Genomic DNA, 22802 nt, shown 5'->3' with positions numbered 1-22802 from the left:
ACAACAAAATTGAAAAACCATATTGCAGAATTCATAGCGCCGCCGAGCCAATTCCAGTTTCCAACAATGGCGGCAGCTACTTAGTTTTAATATCACTCTTATTTCTCTTTCTGGGTCGCAAAAAGAAAAAAACAACTTTTGACATATTTTCAGGTGAGAATGTAGCTGTGTAAACTTCAAATATCTGAGCAGACACATCGTCTTCAAACCCCCGCGGTCTTTCACTACTCGGGTTAAACATGATATATAAGTCACTTTGATAACTTAAAAATGTTATTGTTTGGCTTTTTCAGTGTTTTATTTGTTCGTGAGTAAATCTGTTTGGCTGAGATTAAAGTTATTAGATTAGATTAAATTAAACTTTATTAATCCCTCGGGTGGGTTCCTCCGGGGTTTTCACACAGCTGAATAAACATCAAACAGAAAACTAATTAAAGAAAGTGTGAGATGGTCGAGAGTTTACGTCAGCGCCCGGTTATATTTTAGATAGCAAGGAACAGACGGCAGAGTTTCACTCCACCGAGGGAACTCGTGACGTACTACCTGGCTTTCTTTAGACCGCGAAGGCCGGGTCCTCAGGTGGAAGCAGCCTCTGAATTTGGACACCCCCGCTGTTTCGGTGATGGTGACATTTAACGTATTTTATCCGATAAATAAACACTGTAAAATGTGCCCTTTTGATTGTCTCCCTAATTCTGAGGTTTCAAGGTTGGGAAAGTATAGCCACAACACCTCACTCGTGGAGCACTTTTTTGCCACATGTATCCAAACCACGTCTCAGCTGTTTGTGGAGGTAAAATACGTCTGCACAATTAGGCTCAGCCATTGTTGTGAGTGCGCGCGCCAAGGGGCTGCGAGACATTTATACAGCCGTATTTCGCACATGACTATGAAAGGCGGAAGAGCAAGTAGATCCTTTGAATGTAGACAATCCGAATGTTATAGTTTCTTTCCACTACGTTGCTGTTAATGATAAACTACAAATTAACCCTAAATTACTAAAAAATATCGATATATTTCAGGATCAATCCGCACATCACTAATACTAATCATCCACAACTATTTTCAGTTGCAGATGATAAAGGATTCAGAAAGTTTATTCATGCGGGCCCATATGACAGAGAAGGTGAATGTTCTTTTTGTTTTCATATTTTAATTTATATTTAATTATATTGTGTTGTTTCACTTTAAATTTGTAAAAGGAAAAAGCTGAAAATTTAAATAGTTAAAAGTTGAAATGTTGGTTTTTGTATTATATGATTTATTTATTACATTTTATGTGGAGTGAATAAATAAAAGTATATTTACGGTGGCCCCTAGAGACAAAGCATGTACAAACTCCAAAAAACGGAAAAACTCGAAAAAACGTAAAAACTCCATAGCACGTACAAACTCCAAAACACAGGAAAAACTCAGAAGCACGTAAAAACTAAAAACACGTACAAAAGACAACAGAAGTGCTCCAGGATGCTCGTGCGCAGTGTTGAACTTTTGTTACCTAGAGGCTACACAAGCCAGGAAGTACCAACGACCAGATTTGGTGTGTGGTAGTAACAGGTAAATGAACATTTGTTTTAAATTATCTGAATGAGTGCTTGTGTATAAATACACAAACAATACACATATGCTTTCAATTGTGTAATTTAACTGATCTAGGTAGCTCTGTTTTGGAAGTTCAGTTAACGCTAAAAATGTGTTTTGGAGTTTGTACGTGTTTTGTCTCTAGGGGCCACCACATATATTTATATATAAACATATATAAATAAAACCACTTTTTTGTTTACCATTAGTAACTCCTTTTGTGCATAATTTTATATTATTGTTAATAATAAATTATTTAAAGCAACAAAACAACCTGAAGAGCCGGTTGGGAGCCAAAAGAGCCGGCTCTTTTTAGTGAGCCGAGCCGAAAAAGCCGGTTCTCTAAAAAGAGCCGGAAATCCCATCACTAGTTCCCACCTGTGCGTCCAAACTGCAAATGAACCGCGCATGAGCGAAGCCGCTGCTCCCACACTGACTGTAACACAGTCAATTCTTCCTTTACTCTTATGTTGTTTTGTGGATCACAAGGTTTAAAAACACACACACACACAAAGTAACTCCACCAGAGTGCCTATTTCGGGTCACTTTTGCCGGTCCAACACAGATGAAGGAGTAGGGATGGAATTGTGACATAAAAAAAAACCCAAATAAAAACCAATAATCACTAAAAAAAAATTTAATTTGTAGTTCTAAGTCACTTCTAAATGCATTTAGGGCATTTTTTACTCACTTTATGTCTCTTCTTTTTTTTTCTCACCTACAACGTGGAAAAATTAGGCGATGGTGTCTTTTAGCAACTTCTAGAGACTTTTAGGAAAGCCAATAGCGATTTTCCTAACCGAGGAGTTGGCAACACTGGCCAGGGGCTGCAACACTAGGTCCCCTAACTTTCAGAAGCTGTTGAAAGGATAAAGTTGTGGTATATGAAGGATATAAAAAAAAACAACAGCAATAGAATAATATTAAACACAAAGTGAACCCGTCTTCCTTCATTAAATAGGTTCTTTTAGATGTTAAGGAGGAATTGACTTAACCAGGCTGGCGGAGAATGAAGACAACCGGACACCTGCTGCAGATGGGGAATCAGTGAACTTTTATTGAGACAGAGACAACCTCTCAACACAGCTCACATCAAGAGATTCCTAATATTTGCTGTGAGGATGGGTATATATTCTCTAAAACTTACAGGAGGGGGTTGTGAGGAAAGTGCTGCATTAGCAGAAAAAACAACTCCATAAAAGGAAATCGGCCTTGGGTGTTCTAGTCTCTTCGCTTGCAGATATCTTGCACCTGCAGGATGAGGCGATCGCTTCTTATCGCTCTCAAGGCCAAAGTCGTGAGCACATTTTTATTACACAGTTGCACAGTAACTTTAAAGCTGAACAATATTTAAAGCTGAATAATGTTTGATCAGATTATATTTTCTTCAAATCCCCCTTTTGACCCATCTTAAATGGGTCAACACACAAAAATAAGTAACATTCAAAGGAACACAGAGACGTGTCGAAGCCTGGCTCGAAAAACTCCTCGGGTCTTATCATTTGTCTTTATCTGTCATTGCAGATGAGGAGAAAAGAGTCCAGGCACCACCCTGCCCAGGGGTCGGCTGCAAGCAGTCTCGGTTCCCGACGAAAGCAGTAACAGCTGTCCTGCAACCAAGAATACAACGAGTCAGTGCAACCAGGGTAGTGACACAAAATTAACAGTTCCTGTAACCTAGCAACCAAAAAGCATAAGTAATGATAAAAATGTGGAGAGTGCAGAGTATACTATAATAATGAGAGATATAAACGTGAAAATGTGAAAGAATAAATCAATCGTAAAATAAACACAGAACGGTAACTGCTAAGGACATTCAAAAGTGAATATGTTAAAAAGTGAGGAAGGGGTGTGGAATAAAACAATTTATATCCAGTGGTGGGAGTACACATTCGCTCAGGCTTAAGTCCGGAGACCCTGAGAACATCGCTGAACCCTCACAACCCGACCAGACACAGTTCAACCAGATATATCCTTCAAGAGGAAGTGGGTGAGGGAAACAATTAATAACAAGCCTAATACAACACACCACAGAGAAACAACCATTCTAGAAGCATTTAAACAAGAGAAAGACGATAATGTTCGTCACCCTCACGATCAGAGTTTTCATCATCCGTTGGCGAGGAGGTAACCGTGTCTCGTTTCTTTCTAAATGGATCGGGCATGGGCAAAACTGGAGAGGAAGTGGTGGGCAAGACCCTAGGGGCTACATTTGTCAGATTGGGACTGTCAGAAGGGGGCGAAGCTTTTGAACTTGAAGGTGTCAGAAGTGTCGGGGGCCCTTCACAGATCAGGATTATGCCAATGGGAATGAGACCCAGGGCCAGGAAGCAAACAAAGACGCAACATCTTTGCCTGCCTGTCATTTCAGGGGGAAAGGGCCAAGACATGTTTACTTAGCTTGGATGTCTTCTAATAGAGGATGATGGGGCACAGAAAGGTGGTCCAGTTCCCCCCACCTCGCCAAGGGCGTGTTCTAGGAGTTAAAGAGCAACAAAAAGTATCAGTGACACAACTTTAAATGAGCTTTCAGCGGTTAAAACTATTGCAATGTAAAATGTAAATCTTAAAAACTCAAGCCAATATAAAAGCAAAGTCATAAAAGATGTTAAAAATAGAAAAATAAAAATGTTTAGTTCAGTATGAAGAACACCCCCTTTTGTAACCAGCCGGCTTGTAGGTTGAGCTTTGGCTCCCTCAAGTGGTTGGTGATGCTGTTGCAGCTCCTTCTGACAGGTCCTTCTGCACCTCTCTCAAGGTTCTTCCTGGTTCGGTGGCAGCAGCGCACTGTGTGTAATGAAACCAGGTGTCACCTTTCCCTTCGAGCCTGACAGCGTGGGAGGTCCGCTCTGTTATGCGGTAAGGGCCTGTCCAGCGAGGCTCAGCCCACTTTCTCTTTGTGACTTTCAGGAGGACGTAGTCCATTCCAGGTGTAGCCGCCTCTTTCAGCTCTTGCTGGTTTCTTTCAGCGACCTGTGAGGAATACTGGGCAACAAAACTGCGGAGCATGTTATAATATGTCCTCGGATCGAGGTCTGAATCAGCTTCATCCGACATTAACAGGCGAGAGGAGGGGCCAGGAAAAGGCCTGCCATGCTCCAACTCAAATGGAGTGTAACCAGAGGTTTGATTTACTGAGCATCTTATGGACATTAATGCAAGAGGCAATGCCTTAACCCAATCTAATTTGGTCTGTGCACAGATTTTAGCCAATTTAGTTTTTAGAGTTTGATTCATCCTTTCCACTTTCCCCTGGGATTGGGGGTGGTAAACTGAGCCAAACTTATGTTTCAAACCTAATGCGGCTTCAACCCTCTGCAGATCGTGGTTCCTGAAATGTGAACCATTGTCCGACCTTATGACCTCGGGAAACCCATGCTGTGGTATATAATGATTAATCAGACACTTCACCACAGTTCTACTGTTTTCACTTGCTGTCGGCCAGGCTTCTGGCCAACCTGAAAATGCATCCACAGCCACCAGCAGGTACCTGTAACTACCTACTCTGTCCACCATGTCTGTGTAATCAATGATTATTTCTTTCCCTGGGCAAAGTGGGATGGGGAAGTACCCTGCTATTGGCTTGAAGGCGGGCTTGATTCCAAATTGGTTGCACTCCTTACAGGTTTTAACCATGTATTTTGTCATGTCTTTTAGATAAGGGTGCCACCAGGTGGCTAAGTTCCTCATCATTTGTGCAGGTCCCACATGCCCCACTCCATGTGCCTCTTCCATTGCTGTCTGTCTGACCCCTGGCGGTAGAATGGGCCTTCCATCTGGGCCACGCCAAACATCTGTGTTTGTGGCCCCTCTTGTTACCCATAATGATTTTTCCTGGGGGCTGGCTTTGTCCTGTAACTCTCTGATTGTGGCTAGGCCTAGTTGTATGGGTGGTCTTTCTGGAGGGGGTGTGGCTTCTGGGTCCATTACCATAATCAGGGAGGGTAAGTAACCAGCTGTCTGCTTAGCTACTAAGTCGGCCTGTTTGTTACCTAATGCCACTAAGTTCAATCCGGCACTGTGTCCTTTGCATTTTACCACTGCCACCTTAACAGGTAACAACAGTGCTTCCGCTAATTCCCTCATTTCTATCTCATGTTTAATAGGCTTTCCGCTGGCTGTCAAAAAACCAGCTCTTAGCCACTGCTTGAGCTCCACATGCACTGCTCCCACAGCATAAGCTGAATCACTGTATATATTCACTTTCTGTCCCTTTCCCATCCTTAAGGCTTCAATCACCGCTCTCAGTTCAGCTCTCTGTGCAGACTGTTGTCCTGTCAACTGCTCTGCTTTCACTGTTTTCCATCTCATGTCTGTCTGTTCCACTATTGCCCATGCAGCCTTCAACATTCCACTTTCAGTTCTAAAACAACATCCATCTGTGAACCAATCTTTTTCTGCATCCATTAGAGGTTCTGCCTGCAAATCTGGCCTGATTTTCTCCTGTACCTGCACAACCTCTTCACACATATGTGGTTCCCCTGATCCCATGTGATCAGCCATGTTTATGCCTTCATGTGAGTAGGTGATGTGTGGTGCTTCCAAAATGGTACTGAGGCGTCTCTGCCTGAGTGAAGTGAGTGTGAAGGCCTGTGAGGAGACGTAGGCCACCACACTGTGTGATGTCAAAATTTTTAGTGGGTGGTTCATCACTATGTGTGCTGTTTTCTGAATGATTTTTGCAAGTCCAGAAACGTGTTGTGTGCACGGTGGGTGGCGTTTTTCAGTGTTGTCAAGCATTACGCTTACATATGTCAACACTTTTCTCTCTCCCCCTTTTTTCTGGAACAGGATACCATTGATATGGGTTCCGGTTCCAGAAACATCAAGATGAAAAGGCAAAGCATAATCTGGCACAGCAAGGTCAGAGGCGACAGAAAGCTGTTGTTTTAACTTTATAAACGCCTGTTCTGTTTCTGTAGTCCATGAGAGGGGAGCAGAGAGGTTTCTCATGCCTTGTTCATTTACCAAAACGCGCAAAGGGGAAGTAAGGCCAACATAGTCTGGGACATAGGTCCTGCTGTAACCAGTCAGGCCCAAAAATGACAACATGTCTTTTACAGTTAGAGGTTTTGGATGGTGCAAAATGGAGTTCCTGTGTTCTGGGGACAAGGAAATACCGGACTGTGAGACCATGCGGCCTAGAAAAGAAACCTGTTTTCTTGCAATCTGTAGTTTGTTTTTGCTCACTTTAAAACCTGTGTTGGCCAGGTGGTGAAGTACCACTCTGGTGGCCTCCAAACAGATGTCAGCCGTGGGGGCAGACAGCAAAAGGTCATCCACATATTGTATTAACATACAGTCAGATGGTAGTGGGCTGGTTTGTAAAAGTTCTTTCAAACACTGATTAAACAGTCCTGGGGAGAGGGCAAATCCCTGTGGTAAGCGAGTGTAACGCCATTGTCGGCCTCTAAATGTAAATGAGAAAATGTCACGCAGTGACTCACGAAGTGGGAGGCAGAAAAAGGCATTAGCCAAGTCAATGCAGGTGAACCAGGCATGAGATGGTGGGAGGTTGGTCAAGGCAACATAAGGATTAGGCACAGGCAAAGTAGGAGTGCCAAGTAAGGCATTAATCCTTCTCAAATCATGTGCCATTCTGAACTTCCCCGTGCCTTTTTTCTCAACGGGTAGGATGGGCGTGTTCCACTTAGAGCAGGAGGGCTCCAAGACACCGGCAGTGACCAAACCAGAAATTGTTTCTGCAATCCCAGCCTCAGCCTCCGGTCTGTGTGGGTACTGAGGCTGCCACAAAGGGGTAGCAGATGACAGTTGAAAAGAGACTGGCTCCACATCAACTAAACCTACATCTGTGGGTCCAAGGGACCACAAACAATCTGGAAGAGAGTCGAGTAAAGGCGCAGCATCACAGTGGTCTGTGTGTTCTCTTCCATGTGACCCGCTGACCACTCCATGTTGCAGTGTTGAGGAATTAAAGCAATCATTTAAAATTTGGTATGTCTTGGTAGATGGAGAAAACAAAACCTGTGGGAGTTTTGTAGGTGTCCAGTCAGTGGCCGCAAGGGAACGTTTAACCATTCCACCCAGCTCCTTAGCCTGGTGTCCAGGATGTAAGGCCAGTGACACATGGGGAGCTGCCTCATCAGACATCATGTACCACTGTAATTGATCTGTTGTAAAAGTAACCGCTGCTGCCACTCCCTCCGGTGCCGCAAAAATGCACGACATGTTCAGAGACCAAGCCCGCCCCTCACACTGCTCTTGGAACATGTGCTGGTACCAGGTGGTGTCATGCCTGTCATAAAACAGTGTAACATGAGGTGGGTCAGGGGGAGGGACATAAGGATGTAGGAGTGAGAGCCACGGCCGCCATTGCTGAAAAGCAGTCCAAACTCCTGGTTCAGCAGGTGTTTCAACTTCCAATAATGCCCAGTAGATGTCAGCAGAGTCCGCCAAACAGGAGGAGGGTTGCAGCAGAAACTGACCACCTCCCTCTGGGCCCTCAGAGCAGGGAAGTACAACCCCAGTAGGGAGAGTCACAGTTAGGCCTTGTGAAGAGCAGAGTATTGTGGCTCCTAATTTAATCAACAAGTCTCTTCCCAGTAAATTCACAGGCGCCTGTTTTGAACAAACATAGGTGTGTAACAAGGTCTGATCTCCAACCGTTGTGGGGAGGGGCACGGTGTAAGGCAGAGTTTTAGGTTCCCCAGATATGCCCACCACTGTAATCACTCTGTCAGTAAGTCTTTCACGAGCAGCATCCTTAATGGTGGAGTACGTAGCTCCAGTGTCCACTAAAAAGCTGCTTCTTCTTCTATCTACAGTTATGGACAGCATAGGGTCCGCCGTTGTCCCTTCACTGTCCTGGGCAGTCTGTGGGGTGTCCTATAGCTGGGGACCACCCTCGTAGTACTCCCACCCCATCACAGGCATCTGTGGGGCCGGGGGCACTTCAACTAAAGCACCACGAGGTCCACCTCTGTGGCCAGGATGCTGATAGGGCCCACCACGGGCTCCCCTGCCTCTTCCAGCAGCCGGGTTCAAAGGGCACGCTTTAGCCCAGTGTCCAGGTTGTCCACACCGGAAACAAACATACATCTGGCCTCCCCTACCACCTCCCATCTGACCCCTTCCCCTGAAACCACCTCTGTTTCCTCCAAATGGGGAACCTCTCTGCCCATAAGGGGCCGGGGAGTGATAAGCACCATACTGGGGGGGCTGTGGATCAGTTGGCCATGGGTTCGGATACAAATCAGGGGCAACTGGACCAGGAGCGGGAGCCGCAGCGGCCACAAGCTGCTTTTTAGGCTTGTCACCTTTTCCACCCAGGTCGTTTTTAGCTTTCTGCAGCTGAACCTTCAACAGTTGCAACTGTAAATCTTCGACGCTCTCCGCTTTATCATCAGACTTAATCTGCACTTTGTTAAGATTAAAAATCAAATGTTTCTTCCAGATTGCAAAGTCACAGTCCTGCAAATCAGGATTATCCTCCATTTTCTGGCTTACTGACTCCGGAATGCCCCTCAGCACCGCCCTTCTAAACCACATGCTCTGTGAACAAGTCCTACTGGGGTGATGACCTGTATGGTTCACCCAGTCTTCAACAGCCTGATTTAGATACTGGGTGGGATTTTGCTTTCCCTCCCATTTAAATTTCTGTAAGGTGCCTTGATTTTTGGGTGGGAATTGTTTACGCAGGGCCGGTCCAATAAACCTCAAGGCCTGCATTAGTGGCACCTCGTTCTCATGCATGGTAGTACCCGCATTTTGTTCCAGGTCCGCTGCCTGAGATCGGGATGTGCACCTAGTTATAATAGCTCTAAAATCTCCCAGTGCGAGGTCCTGTCCAGCTGTGTATTTATCCAAACCAGCCAACCAGGCATTCCCTCCCTCCGTTATGTCAGGGAGTTTGTCCACTAGGGCCTGGACATCTCCGAATGAATAAGGTTGATACACTGGTCTACGTTGCGCTTTAGTCTGGACCAGGGGAAATATGCCTGGAGGCTGAGGCACAGGGCCCTTAGATCTAGTCTGATATCCTAAACTGGGAGGGGTAGAGGGGGGTGTATTGTTAAGGTCACTGAGTTCATCATCAGTATCCTCAGTTTCTTCCCCGCCTGGTGGGGTAGCAGTGTCAGCAAAAGCGTGGGCTAAACTCATCTGTGTTTCCGGATCCTGACGGCCCACCAAAGACATGGTAACTGTGACATTTGGTGAAGTGCCAGGCTCAGTTTTTGCAGTAGCGGTCAGATCTCCTTTAACAGCGACAGGAGTGCTGGCAAAGGGGTTGGACCGGGAAAGAGGGGCTGACGCAACACGATTATTCACCTGGACCACTGACCTATGTTCATTTAAGCAGCTGCGTAATGCTGCTTCTAGATCAGTTAATTGTTGTTCAGTGGGTTCCTGTCTGTTCATTCGAACCGCAAATGGTGCGCTCGCAAATGGGTCAGTTAGGCCCTCAGATCCGGTTCCAAAACAATGGGACATAGAAGAGGGGGCTCTACTACTAGCTGAGGATGTCGCCGACAGAGAGGAGCTTCCTGGGCAAAAATGCTTGGTATCTATGGGAGTTGGAGCTACGGGCGGTTCTTCTCCAATAGTCATTATTCCACCAGAGATATTAAGTACCGGATATATGCCTGCTGAGGGAGGAGTTGAGGCAGAATAGGGAGGTGGCTGAGACCTATTTTTCTTCATGTGTGGTTTTGCAGTTTCCCATAAACACACCCAGTGATTAAATTTAGCTTTGCGGCCTGCGTGCTTATCTGCTTCCTTTCTGTATCTCACCCCGCTCATCACACCTGCACCTGCTGCTGCTGAGTTGGCTTCTTCCTCTTTCTCTTTTGCCTGCATAGCCTTATTCTGCCAAATTATTCCCCAGTTACCACTACTCCCCTCGTCCTTTCCCTTTTCTTTCATTAACCTTTCAGCTGTTTTCCTCAATGACTCTTTCTGCTTTTTTTGCTTCTTTAGGCTGGTGTGTGGAGTTGATGACTGTCTCAACACATGTTAATTGTTCTCCCAATGTGCTAAGAATAACACCGGGACCCCAACCATCATCATTAGTTTCTCGATCTAATTCTCCATCCATTTTACTGTCAATGGAGGAGTGTTCTTTTATTGATTTTAAAGGAGAATTTGGGCCAGCTGGGTTTCTGCCTCTGTTAGGCACTAACAGCTGGGGCGCTGCTTTAAAGGTGAGTCAGCACTGAAATATCCCTTCAGGTGTTACCAAGCTTCTACCAAACCGGGGTCTGGCGGGTAGCCTTGCCTAGAGCTTCCTGATAGGGGTGCTAGTTGGTTGTCACCTTGTTCACACGTCTCATTCACACTTCATACATTACCTGCAGTCACTCATTACCCTCCTTATGTATGTAATAAATGTGTAAAAAAAAAAAAATTCTATGTGTGGTGTATTATTTTAACCAAAAGAGGAACCTAGTTCCTTTAATTGTGTAATCTGTGAACAACGGAGAACCAAACTGTCCTGCCCAGTGTTCCACAGCAAGCATTCAGCGTGTATTTATGTGTGTCCAATATCAAACAGAACATCAAAACATTTAAAACACTAAAATCATCGGGGTTTTAAGAAGAGATCCGTTTTCTCCTATTGATCAAAGGGACCCCTCCTTTGGACTCCAACCAGTACTTCTCCTTTTTAAGTTTTAGAGGATCTTTTCTAATAAAGTCCTCTGGGCCTTCCTAACCCTTCTGTAGTTTAGAGAATATTACTAAAAAATATTCTCAAGGCCTTTAACCTTTTAATTTGTTTAGAAAGGCGTTACTAATAAACCCTTTCAAGGTCCCAGACCTGCACTGAGGTATGTATCCGACACCGGAGAGCAACCCGTCGGCTGCAACCGTGGTCAGACCTCAGTTCACTCTTATCTTTATTCACTTATTCACTTATTTCTTATTCACTTATCTCTTATTCACTTATTTCTTATTCACTTGTCTGATTCTCAACAAGCCTTAAGTAAGCCAGACAATTTTGGTTATGAATTACTAGGAGTTTGGACACTAAGTATTTTTATAATGTTCAATATAGCAGAAATAAAAGGTCTGCTTACCTTGTTTTTGTGTGCACACAGCTTTTGTCCAAACTCCGTTCACTCAGACCACGGCCGAAATCCTCCCATCCGTTCCAGTTGACCTGGAGCGGATCCTGTTCCGTGACGCCAATTGAAGGATATAAAAAAAACAACAGCAATAGAATAATATTAAACACAAAGTGAACCCGTCTTCCTTCATTAAATAGGTTCTTTTAGATGTTAAGGAGGAATTGACTTAACCAGGCTGGCGGAGAATGAAGACAACCGGACACCTGCTGCAGATGGGGAATCAGTGAACTTTTATTGAGACAGAGACAACCTCTCAACACAGCTCACATCAAGAGATTCCTAATATTTGCTGTGAGGATGGGTATATATTCTCTAAAACTTACAGGAGGGGGTTGTGAGGAAAGTGCTGCATTAGCAGAAAAAACAACTCCATAAAAGGAAATCGGCCTTGGGTGTTCTAGTCTCTTCGCTTGCAGATATCTTGCACCTGCAGGATGAGGCGATCGCTTCTTATCGCTCTCAAGGCCAAAGTCGTGAGCACATTTTTATTACACAGTTGCACAGTAACTTTAAAGCTGAACAATATTTAAAGCTGAATAATGTTTGATCAGATTATATTTTCTTCATATATCAGTGGTTAGAAATACCATTACTACTTTAGGATTAGTGTAACACAAAGTCAGGGCTGACCTGGGACCATGTCTGTGAGTCACAGTGCGCAGCATGTGCTGCTAATGCTAACTGCTAACTAAAAGCCAAAAATCCAGAATTTGTTACGCTGGCTGCTGGGCTCAGTGGGTTTTTGCAGCAGCTCTACCTGTACTAGATGCACCTGCTCCTTGTCGTTTCTATCTCTGACTTCATGTCCTCTACAAGAGTTTTTTTTAATTTTTTATCTTCAAATGTTCAATAAAAACATGTATCACTAATTCATAACGAAGAAAGCTTTGTAACTATCCCCACTGGTGAAGACTGTGTCATTTCCACAATACTGCCCTCACAAACGATTGGCTCCTGGGAAGTCGTGCAGGCCCTGAGATGTCGATTTGAATGTGCCAGTCCTCATAGAGTAGGAAAGAAGTAACTTAGCAGGAATATTGGAAAATCAATATTCCCAGCTGGAAAAGCTAACCAAAGGTAAAATTCACTCAAAATTACTTGTTGCGCTACTAAGGCAAAGTGGCACAAACTTTAGAAAAACAAGAAAGAACACCCGGCAGAAACACAAAATTATAAACACACACACACAAAGAGGTGCTTCTGTAAAGTTATTAGAAGTTCAAAAACTTTTTCAAATACTGACTTCAGCTTCTTCAGCTATTTTCAGCTTTATGTTTTCAGCTGTATCTATGGCAGTCAAACAGCCTGGATTTGCTCAATTTGAATCCACCAATCAGAGCTGCTGCTTCTGTCTGCTTCATCAGGCTGTGTAGTTGTTCCTGTCAATGCAGCTGCATCCCTTGCTCAGTCAGAGCTCACACAGAAAGAGACACAGGCTGTCTGCAAAGTCATGACATGGAGCGTTAACATAAAATGTTAGGAAAAATTTTGTGACTTAAGACAAACGTAATAACTTAGCAGAAATACTATTATTTGGCAGAAATACTATGATTTGGTTGAAATACTATGATTTAGCAGAAATACGGTATTTAGCACAAATCCTTTAAAGTAGCAGAAATACTATGATTTAGCAGAAACACTATAATTAAGCAGAAATACTATATTTAGCACAAATCCTACAAAGTAACAGAAATAGTATAATTTAGCAGAAATACGGTATTTAGCACAAAAATTAAAAAATAGCAGAAATTCTATGATTTAGCAGAAATGCTATATTTAGCAAAAATCCTATAAAGTAGCTGAAATGCTATGATTTGGCAGAAACTATAATTACGCAGAAGTAGTATGATTTAGCAGAAATACGGTATTAAGCACAAAAATATAAAAGTAGCAGAAATGCTATGATTTGGTCGAAATACTTTAATTTAGTAGAAATACTATATTTAGCACAAATCCTATAAAGTAACAGAAATAGTATAATTTAACAGAAACACTATAATTAAGCAGAAATAGTATGATTTAGCAGAAATAGGGTATTTAGCACAAAAATTTTAAAGTAGCAGAAATTCCATGATTTAGCAGAAATACTGTATTAAGTAGAAATACTATATTTAGCACAAATCCTATAAAGTGTAACAGAAATAGAATAATTTAATAAAAACACTATAATTAAGCAGAAATAGTATGTTTCAGCAGAAATACGGTATTTAGCACAAAAATTTTAAAGTAGCAGAAATGCTATGATTTAGCAGGAATACTATGATTTTGTAGAAATACTTTAATTTAGCAGAAATACTATATTTAGCACAAATCCTATTAAGGAAACAGAATAAGAATAATTTAACAAAAACACTATAATTAAGCAGAAATAGTATGTTTCAGCAGAAATACGGTATTTAGCACAAAAATTTTAAAGTAGCAGAAATGCTATGATTTAGCAGGAATACTATTATTCAGCAGAAATACAGTATTTTACACAGGCATTAAAAAGTAGCAGAAATACTATGATTTGGTAGAAATACTTTAATTTAGTAGAAATCCTATATTTAGCACAAATCCTATAAAGTAACAGAAATAGAATAATTTAACAAAAACAACTATAATTAAGCAGAAATAGTATGTTTTAGCAGAAATAGGGTACTTAGCACAAAAATTTAAAAGTAGCAAAAATACTATGATTTTGTAGAAATACTGTATTCATCACAAATCCTATAAAGTAACAGAAATAGAATAATTTAACAAAAAGACTATAATTAAGCAGAAATAGTATGATTTAGCAGAAATACGGTATTTAGCACAGACCGTGGGGATGAAGGGGAATGAGGACCCAGGTGCGGAGCTTTGTGTGCAAACAGTGCGTTTATTTACAGTGACGAAACTGATACACAACAATACATTCCCGTGTGTTCCCAACTCGTTAGCAACCTCAATTACACTGGTAAGCTCACACTCACAAACAGACCAGCTCGAGAACTGACAGGAAGTCCCACACAATGATCCTGCGTTGGTGGGAGCTCAATCGGATTCTTAAATAGCTCCCCGACGAGCCTGATCAGCAGCAGGTGTGTGTGGGGCTTCAGGCGTGGCCAATCCTCTAGTGGGACCACACCCATCAGGCCTGCAGGTGCTTGACATCCACACACATATACGCACACATACAGACACCTTGTCTACACACACAATAAGTGGAACACCAAACAGAAGCATAGAATAACAAATACATAACACAATATAGTTCATAACTGCTCGGGGACCCTGGGTCACTCCAACTCAGGACCCTGACAGACTGGTGTGTTTTCTTGACCGAGTTGTGTGTTAAATTCAACGAGGTCTGCGGTTTGTCTAATAACACCACGTAGAACTTCAAATGTCGTACGCTGCAGTGGGTCTGACTGATCTCTGCTTCCAGATGGATTATTCAATGTTCCCTGTGACATTTCTTTAAATAGTCAAGTTTGATCGTCTTCTCGGCGCTCCGCCAGGGGCCGATCCGAGGACCTCACTAAACCATCCAATCGGTAGTAGCGACGGGCGGTGTGTACAAAGGGCAGGGACTTAATCAACGCGAGCTTATGACCCGCGCTTACTGGGAATTCCTCGTTCATGGGAAATAATTGCAATCCCCAATCCCTATCACGAGTGGGGTTCAACGGGTTACCCACGCCTCTCGGCGAAGGGTAGACACACGCTGATCCACTCAGTGTGGCGCGCGTGCAGCCCCGGACATCTAAGGGCATCACAGACCTGTTATTGCTCAATCTCGTGTGGCTGAACGCCACTTGTCCCTCTAAGAAGTTGGACTCGGACCGCACGGGGTCGAGTAACTAGTTAGCATGTCGGAGTCTCGTTCGTTATCGGAATTAACCAGACAAATCGCTCCACCAACTAAGAACGGGCATGCACCACCACCCACAGAATCGAGAAAGAGCTATCAATCTGTCAATCCTTTCCGTGTCCGGGCCGGGTGAGGTTTCCCGTGTTGAGTCAAATTAAGCCGCAGGTTCCACTCCTGGTGGTGCCCTTCCGTCAATTCCTTTAAAGGTTTAAAGCTCGAACAAATGTCAAAAAAGTTAAATACGTTCTCTGAAGTATTTAAATGCAAAAGTTAGCTTTGTCCAAACTGTTAAAGGAGCTCCTCTATTTAACCCTAACCCTTGGTGGGTGTGGCAGAGAATGGGATGTCGACCGTGACGTCACGATGATCCTTTGAGAAGATAAAATGAGCGCTGTGGATCATTCTGCGCATGCTCAGATCAATGAACAGGAGTTGTGCGTTTTCTCGACTGAGTCGTGTGTTTTCTAGACTGCGTTGTGTGACATTGTGACTGAATTCTATGCACATTTCACTGAGTCGTGCGTTTCCTTCCCTGAGTTGTGCGTTTTCATGCCTGAGTTCATCTCTCGTACGCTGCAGTGGGTCTGACTGATCTCCACTTCCCTGTGACATTTCTTTAAAGGTTTAAAGCTCAAAAGTGTCAAAAAGTTAAATCTCTGAATGATTTAAATGCAAAGGGTAGCTTTGTCTAAAACAACTGGCTCTTTCTGATGTAAACTGTTAAACAAGATCCTCTATTTAAGGTCTTGGTGGGTGTGGCAGAGAACGTGATGTCGACCGTGACGTCACGATGATCGTTTGAGAAGATCAAAGGAGTGCTGTGGATCATTCTGCGCATGCTCAGATCAATGAACAGGAGAATTATATGTAAATACTTTGCTATCTAACAAAGGTGCTTTTAGCAACAGCTGGTGGTGGTTCATCGTTATCAACCCTTAAACTCGTGAACTGGCTCTGTAGCTTTTCGATTGCTTCTGTTGTCTATCACATATGTATTATTTGGAACCGAGCTTACCTGTAAAAACAGACAAACAAGTAACAGGAACTACTCGGTGCACCAGCTCGGCACCACTCTTCTGCTAGCGAGGTGTCGGCTACTGATGCGTAAGACACGGGGCCCTCTGCTGGCGGAACTTATATTACAGACATTAACAGACAGCAACCTGCGGCTCTTTAGTCCTTATAGTGCGGCTCCGCGTGTTTTGGGAAAATAAATTAGGAGTATTTAGCTATAGTGTATTTTATTTATGTTAGTTCTTTTTTAACTTGTAGCTCTAAATTGGAAGATTATTTTGATATTGAAATATAAAAATAAAATTATATTCTATTATTTTTTTAATCGCTCAAAATAAGCGTCACACTGGCGGAAGCCGGTATACCCGCCGAAACGCCGTGCATTTATCAAGACTTTCAACCCCAGGTAGGCTAATGTGGATCTTCGGATCCACATGTCAGCTAATCAGCTACTATGATTTAGCAGAAATATTATTTGGTAGAAATTACCATAATTACATAAAAACAGTAAAAGATATGAAAAAGCTGAATCATACATGAATAGCCCAATAATTTGAGAACATTTTAAAGTTTGAATGGAGTTTTTACGTGAAAGTATGAGGAATAGTTAAGTTTCAAAAACCAGCAAGTTTTGGCAGAACTTTTAAAAATTTCCCATTCATTTAAATGGGACAAAATTGCATAAAAAGCTTAATATTTTAAGAAATATAATAGTCATAACTACCAGAAGTCATAGCACCCATCTCCAGAAATAGCGGAATATTGTGAAATTTGAATGGTGAAAATCGCACAAAAATTTTAGTAGTTCAAGTCCAAAAAGCGTACGGAAGCAACTTGAATAATACAAATAAAGTAGAAAGAGAAACAGGAACTCAATAGTGCCTACAGCATCCACACTATAATCCATAATTATGTGGATATGCATATCCAACAGACACAGATCAGATAGGATAAGATGAGCATCATATCTGAGACAATAACTAGGGCTGACACCTCCATCATTTTTATTGTGCAACAACACGGCAGCAGAGGACGATTTGATTTTGTCTTGGGAATAAATCACGACTGGAAATCACAGGACTCAGATCAACACACGAACTGATCTGTGCCACAGCAAATCTCATGCAGTGCTAATTTAAAAACTCTGACATATTTGGACAATCTATAATCTACCACAAAAACATACAATTGTTCATTGAAGTAAACACACAGAGCAGTAGTGGATTTTCTTTTTTCTTTTTTTTTTGATTTGCTGCTAACTGCTAGGTTTTTATTTGTAGTTTTTGTAGTAGGAAGCACTACAAAAACTACAAATACAAAAAAGTGCAGTTAACAAATGTAGTGCTCTCCACTATGTAAAACCCTCACCTGAATTTTTAGGTCTTTCAGTTCAAGCCAATTAAATGAATTCCAAAAATTTAACCCCAACAGTCAAATGATCCCCTATGAGCAGGAAAAACTCCCTTTTCCTTCAACGCCAGGATGAAGGTGGACTGTGGCCCGAAAACATTTCTGTTTTTAAAGGGTAACTGGCCCACATCTACAATTACCACAATCGTTGATGAGTGATCCCCGCTCTGTGGGATCATTTACTTCATCCGAAAAGCTTTGAGATGGCCCAGCAAGCTGCAGGAACAACAATGGCCGCTGTGGCAAGATCCGAACCTACTTTAAGTAGGCGCCGATTATTTTCCACAGTTTTCATGAGTTCTGCGTTGTCTTTCCTGCTATTTTCGAGCTCTTCCCTGAGATCTGCAGTTATTCTACGGTTGTGCTCAAATTTAAGTCCTACGTCTTTGTGAAGCTGAGACTGTCACGGCTGCCGAGGCGAGCCGTGTGGTGTTGGAGGAAAGGAGGACCCAAAATGCAGCAGCTCTGGTGCAGGTGAAAAGGTGGATACAAACAGAAACGGCGAGGGTGAGCATGAACTAAGAAAACCTAAACTGGAAAAAACTAACCAGAAACCAAGATGCAGGGCGGTACGAGGACATAAGCCGGGAGACCAAGGGGAACAACACAGACAAACCAGCACTTAACAGAGGCAGACACGAGGTTTAAATACACAGAAAGGATAACGAGGGAATGAGACACAAAAGGAGGGCACAGCTGGGAGTAATCTGACCTGACGAGACAGGGGAAAAGTAAACTGAACATACTGAGATCAGACACGGATCTTCAAAGTAAAACAGGAAGCACATACATGTAATGACATAACCCACAACCTTAACACAGACTGGGGGACACAGAACATAGGAACATGAACCATGAAACAGAAGAGTACAAACACCCCAGGTAACCAAAACCACAGAAGATTCACCTGAAGATTTCTTTAAAAATGCTTTTGTGTGTATGAAAATGTTGTGTTGGTGCCTAATCACAGTCTTCTTTGCCCTATTGTTATTATATTGTATTATATTACAGAACCATGTAAAGGATCATTGACTCAATCCGTACCGTATTTCATGCTTATTGCCATTTTGAGGCTGTGACTGACACAGATCACATGTAGACCTGCATAAACTGTGGATTTCACCCCCCTGTGGTAGTCATGGACTTACACAGAAAAGGGGTGTTCAGCTTGGTAGGTAAGTGTTATGCACATTTGTGTTTATAGTTCATGGAGTATGTTACGTGCATGTTCCTAATGAGTCCATTTATTATAGTGAGTGACCTCAAAGCCCCCCCCCCCCCCCTGAAGACTTTGATGCTGAGCATGACAGTGAAGGTTTGTGGAACTCTGTTCACCTGGAAATGATAAGCCGTGGGGTTTTTCCAAGTGAGTGATTGCAAAAACTTATTTACAGTTATTCAGTGTTTTAAAGTAATTTAGACTGTAAGTCAAAGCATACCGTTTTCTGTAGGTAGTGTGAAGAATCCATTTTCAGTTCTTAGCAGCTTAGCAGTGTCACAGAAGACCGTCTGTTTGACGAACTCACCAAGCTAAAGGTAACATTGCTTTGTAGTTTCCAGAATACGTGACATAAAGCTCTGGGGTCGTTCCATGTACAGTTTGCCCTAATTACTTCAGCTTGGAGTGATGAGAAACCTGTGCAAAGCCTGCAACATTTCCAGCGGCGTGTAAGTCTTAGTTTTTTGACACATACAAACTGTTAGAAATTTGCTGTGTCTGAGATGTAGTCAAACTTTTGTGACACGTGTTCAAAAGTCTGTTTATGATCACTCGCAATGACAAAGTTTGAAGTCATGAGTAACTGTCTTTTAGGTACTGAAGCCACGTAAAAGAGAAATCCTCTTTCTTGACCCAATAAACACAAAGGCATGAGTGGCCATGAGGTCACATGTTTATAAGCACTTTTGGTTTGTTCCAGTTTTCAGGAACCTGTTCAGCGTTCCAGGTTAAGTGCATCATGTTCTGTTGATCTCGAGTGTTCACACATAGAGTGCATTCACATGCTTATAAACTATATCAGCCTGATGCATCACCATTTGATTCTTTGTCTCATCTTCACACTCTGATCAAGTCAGTGATGCTGTCTTTAGCTGTTTCAGACATAAGTAGGCTCTTCACAATGTTCTAGTTTAACATAAAACACTAACATTAAATGTTAGTTTATAAATTATGCCAACCTGAAAATAAAGCTGAAACTGCTGTGTGTAACACACTGACCAACTGTGAGCACGTGACTGTACTTTTTCATTTTGCGTCGAGGTCGTGTCCTCAGGCTTAAAGTTGGTGCTATTAGCAATTAACATTTGACCCCCGTCATGATGCTGTTAACTTCTCTCCCGGGCAGTGGTCAGTGAAAATAGCTTTGACTTGCAGGTAGTTTGAGTGTATGGTGACATTAATTATGCCAGTCTTTTTTGAAGGGATTTTATTAATGAGTCTTTATTTTCAATGTAATACAGGATTTTCCAGACCAAGACTTTGGAACTGACTGTGGGAGCTTCATGCTAATTGTTATTTTTCTCTTCTGTTTCTTGAGATTCATACAAACTTAATTTAAGCTTCAAAACAATGAAATTTGTGTTTTTTGTGGGGGTTCAGCTGGTCGCTGATCAGCTGTCTCCCCCTCTCTCTCTCTCTCTCTCACCAGGGCTGAACTCATTATGGGTTCACGCCCTCGGAGGAAGAAACACCTGTGCCTCATCAGTGTGGTATTTAAGACGGGAAGCAACGGCTGTTCTTCGCTGGATCGTTGTGAGAATTGCGTCAGTGAAAGTCGAGCGCCCCAGCAAGTATTTTCCCATGCAGTGTGTGTTCAGCATTTAACAAGCGTCTCTTTGTGTACAGATTCCCTGGACTGTTTTCCTGGTGTGCGAGTGGATTCGTGTCTGGATTGTGTGGAGAGAGACGAGCGTGTTCCCCTGGATCTTCCCCGGAGCCCTGCCCCCCTCACCTTTTGTACATAGCACTGCCCCGTATCTGTGTTTATACACTCATTGGACATTGTTCTGTAATAAATTCTCTTGTGTACATCATCCCCGGAGTCCTGCGCATGAGTCCACCTTGTACGTCGTGACAGTGGCACTGGATGCACCATTTGATTATACCGTAGTAAGTATTCTGTTTCATTTTAGAGCAATGGAGTCTTGAATCTTTTGAAAGTTGTTAAATATGTTTCATATTGAATTTATATTTTGACTTCTGCACTATGTTGTGTCAAGGTTTAGACACATTAACAATATCAACATTTTCTGTTAAGCTTCTTGCACAGAGAGGAAGCACAACATGTGCCCATTTTCAGACTAATAAAAGCACAAGTTCCAGGAAGTCAGTCAGGCCAGTGTTCACTTTAAACACTAGTGTAATTACATGGTTAGTGAGACTTGACTCACTGTTAAAATAACTGTCCTGCATCAGAGAATAGCTAAGTTTATATCCCCGTTTGCCCGACACAGGAGCCAGCAGTTGTTGAAGATCTGCCTCCTGCTGTGCAGCAGGTTGTTCAAAATAAGGCACTTTTCTGTGGACACGTAACAATGCCAAAATATCTGTCCTTAAATAAAGAGGACCAGCAGAGGGTTAAGAGACATGTCGGAGGAAGGAGACACTGGAACAAGGGACTTCTTCCTCTTTGTTTTTCAGTTTGCAGAGGACATGGAGCTCTTTTTAAAAGCATGTGCTGACTACGGGTCAATGCGATGTTTGACATGTAACGGACAGATGAAGGCACTGGCTGTTTGGTTTCTTTATGTCTTGTTATTTTTTTTTTCAGTGTACAAAATCCAATTAAAATTATTTCAAAATGTTGTTCACTTGTTTCCATGTCCATACTTCAAAATAAAAAGCTTGTTGCTATTAACAGTAATGTATTACTGTCGTGGTCCTGAGTCTGAGGACTCGGTGTTGTGTGTTTCTTTATATTCTTGTTTATTCTGCCTTGTCTTTTGTTTAGGTTTGCTATGTGTTAGTGTGTTTGTTTCATGCCTACCTTTCTCCTGTCTCGTTAGCCTATTTTCTCCCAGCTGTGTCTCCCTCCTGTTGCCCATTTCCTAATTACTCCCCTGTGTATGTAAGCCCTGTGTTTTCCTGTGCTCCCTGTTGCGTCGTACCCTCAGATCCTGCCTGTGTGTTCCAGTTAGTGGTTTCATGTTTGGTTCCTGTTTTATTGGTGCCAGCAATAAAGCTGTGGTTTTGAGTTTCAAGTTAGTGTTTGAGTTCTGCACTTGGATCCACATTCTCCACCTGCCCGCACACAGAGCCCTGACAATTACCTTGTAATCAATAATATTTTTATACATTTTACACATTAACCCTCTGGGCTCTATGCTGGCCATTTGTAGCCACCTCACTTTTCTATTTTTGACCATTTTTGCTGTGTTAATGCAAATGGAATTAAACTTCCCAACGGTCTAGATTTTGTTTTTAGCGTTTATAGTGTTCAACTTCAGCTTCTTAAATACATAAAAAATATATACACTAAGCATCATATTATCTATCATGGCAACTTTTGGCCAATTGACCCATTATAACAATTTTAAATTCCCTGTTATTGACACTTTAGGTAAAATTACTTTCATTGTAAACTCAGCACATGAAAATTGTAGGTTTTTTTGTTGTTGTTGTTGTTGTTGTTGTTGTTGTTGTTGTTTTAAACCAAATTACAAGAAGAATCAAAGCTGCAACACAAACAGCAACAAACACTGTTCGTAAATGTGTCCTGGAGTTCATGCAGGTGCAGAAAGGGCCGCTGCTGTAAGTAAGCCTAACAGCTTCCAGATCACTTATTTTCTGGCAAGAAGGCAAGAAGGGCATCACTGCTCTTTTCTACAATCTCCTGGATGATGTGGAAAACAATGCCTTTGTCCCATAAAACCACTTC

The 22802-nt window shown here is 42.4% G+C and overlaps 1 protein-coding gene and 2 long non-coding RNA genes across 4 annotated transcripts; 1 reads left to right on the top strand and 2 right to left on the bottom strand.

Annotated features, from left to right (window-relative positions):
* Positions 1 to 3982: 3982 nt before the first annotated feature.
* On the bottom strand, positions 3983 to 9154 carry LOC309710583. Its single transcript, XR_014277753.1, has 2 exons — positions 8688 to 9154; positions 3983 to 8030 (listed from the first exon to the last, which is right to left on the bottom strand). It is a non-coding gene; the product is annotated as an uncharacterized lncRNA (long non-coding RNA).
* A 36-nt stretch (positions 9155 to 9190) lies between these two features.
* LOC309711723 (uncharacterized protein) lies at positions 9191 to 12226 on the bottom strand (the record flags this gene model as incomplete). The annotated part of the gene is made up of 3 exons (XM_082542191.1): positions 11838 to 12226; positions 9237 to 11710; positions 9191 to 9198 (listed from the first exon to the last, which is right to left on the bottom strand). Exons 2-3 carry the CDS (start codon positions 10462 to 10464, stop codon positions 9191 to 9193), a joined length of 1236 nt encoding a protein of 411 aa, XP_082398317.1. The 5' UTR covers positions 10465 to 11710; positions 11838 to 12226.
* Positions 12227 to 19008: 6782 nt separating this feature from the next.
* Positions 19009 to 21468, top strand: LOC309710580. Of its 2 annotated transcripts, none has more exons than XR_014277746.1 (4): positions 19009 to 19100; positions 19179 to 19593; positions 20574 to 21034; positions 21379 to 21468. It is a non-coding gene; the product is annotated as an uncharacterized lncRNA (long non-coding RNA). The 2 variants fall into 2 exon arrangements; XR_014277747.1 differs by lacking the exon at positions 21379 to 21468 and having other exon boundaries at positions 20574 to 20688; positions 20771 to 20861.
* The last annotated feature ends 1334 nt before the right edge of the window (positions 21469 to 22802 follow it).

Source organism: Aulonocara stuartgranti (genome assembly GCF_965226115.1).
Source record: "Aulonocara stuartgranti genome assembly, chromosome: 7".
Taxonomy (NCBI): Eukaryota; Metazoa; Chordata; class Actinopteri; order Cichliformes; family Cichlidae; genus Aulonocara; species Aulonocara stuartgranti.
This window is presented reverse-complemented; position numbering and strand designations above follow the sequence as displayed.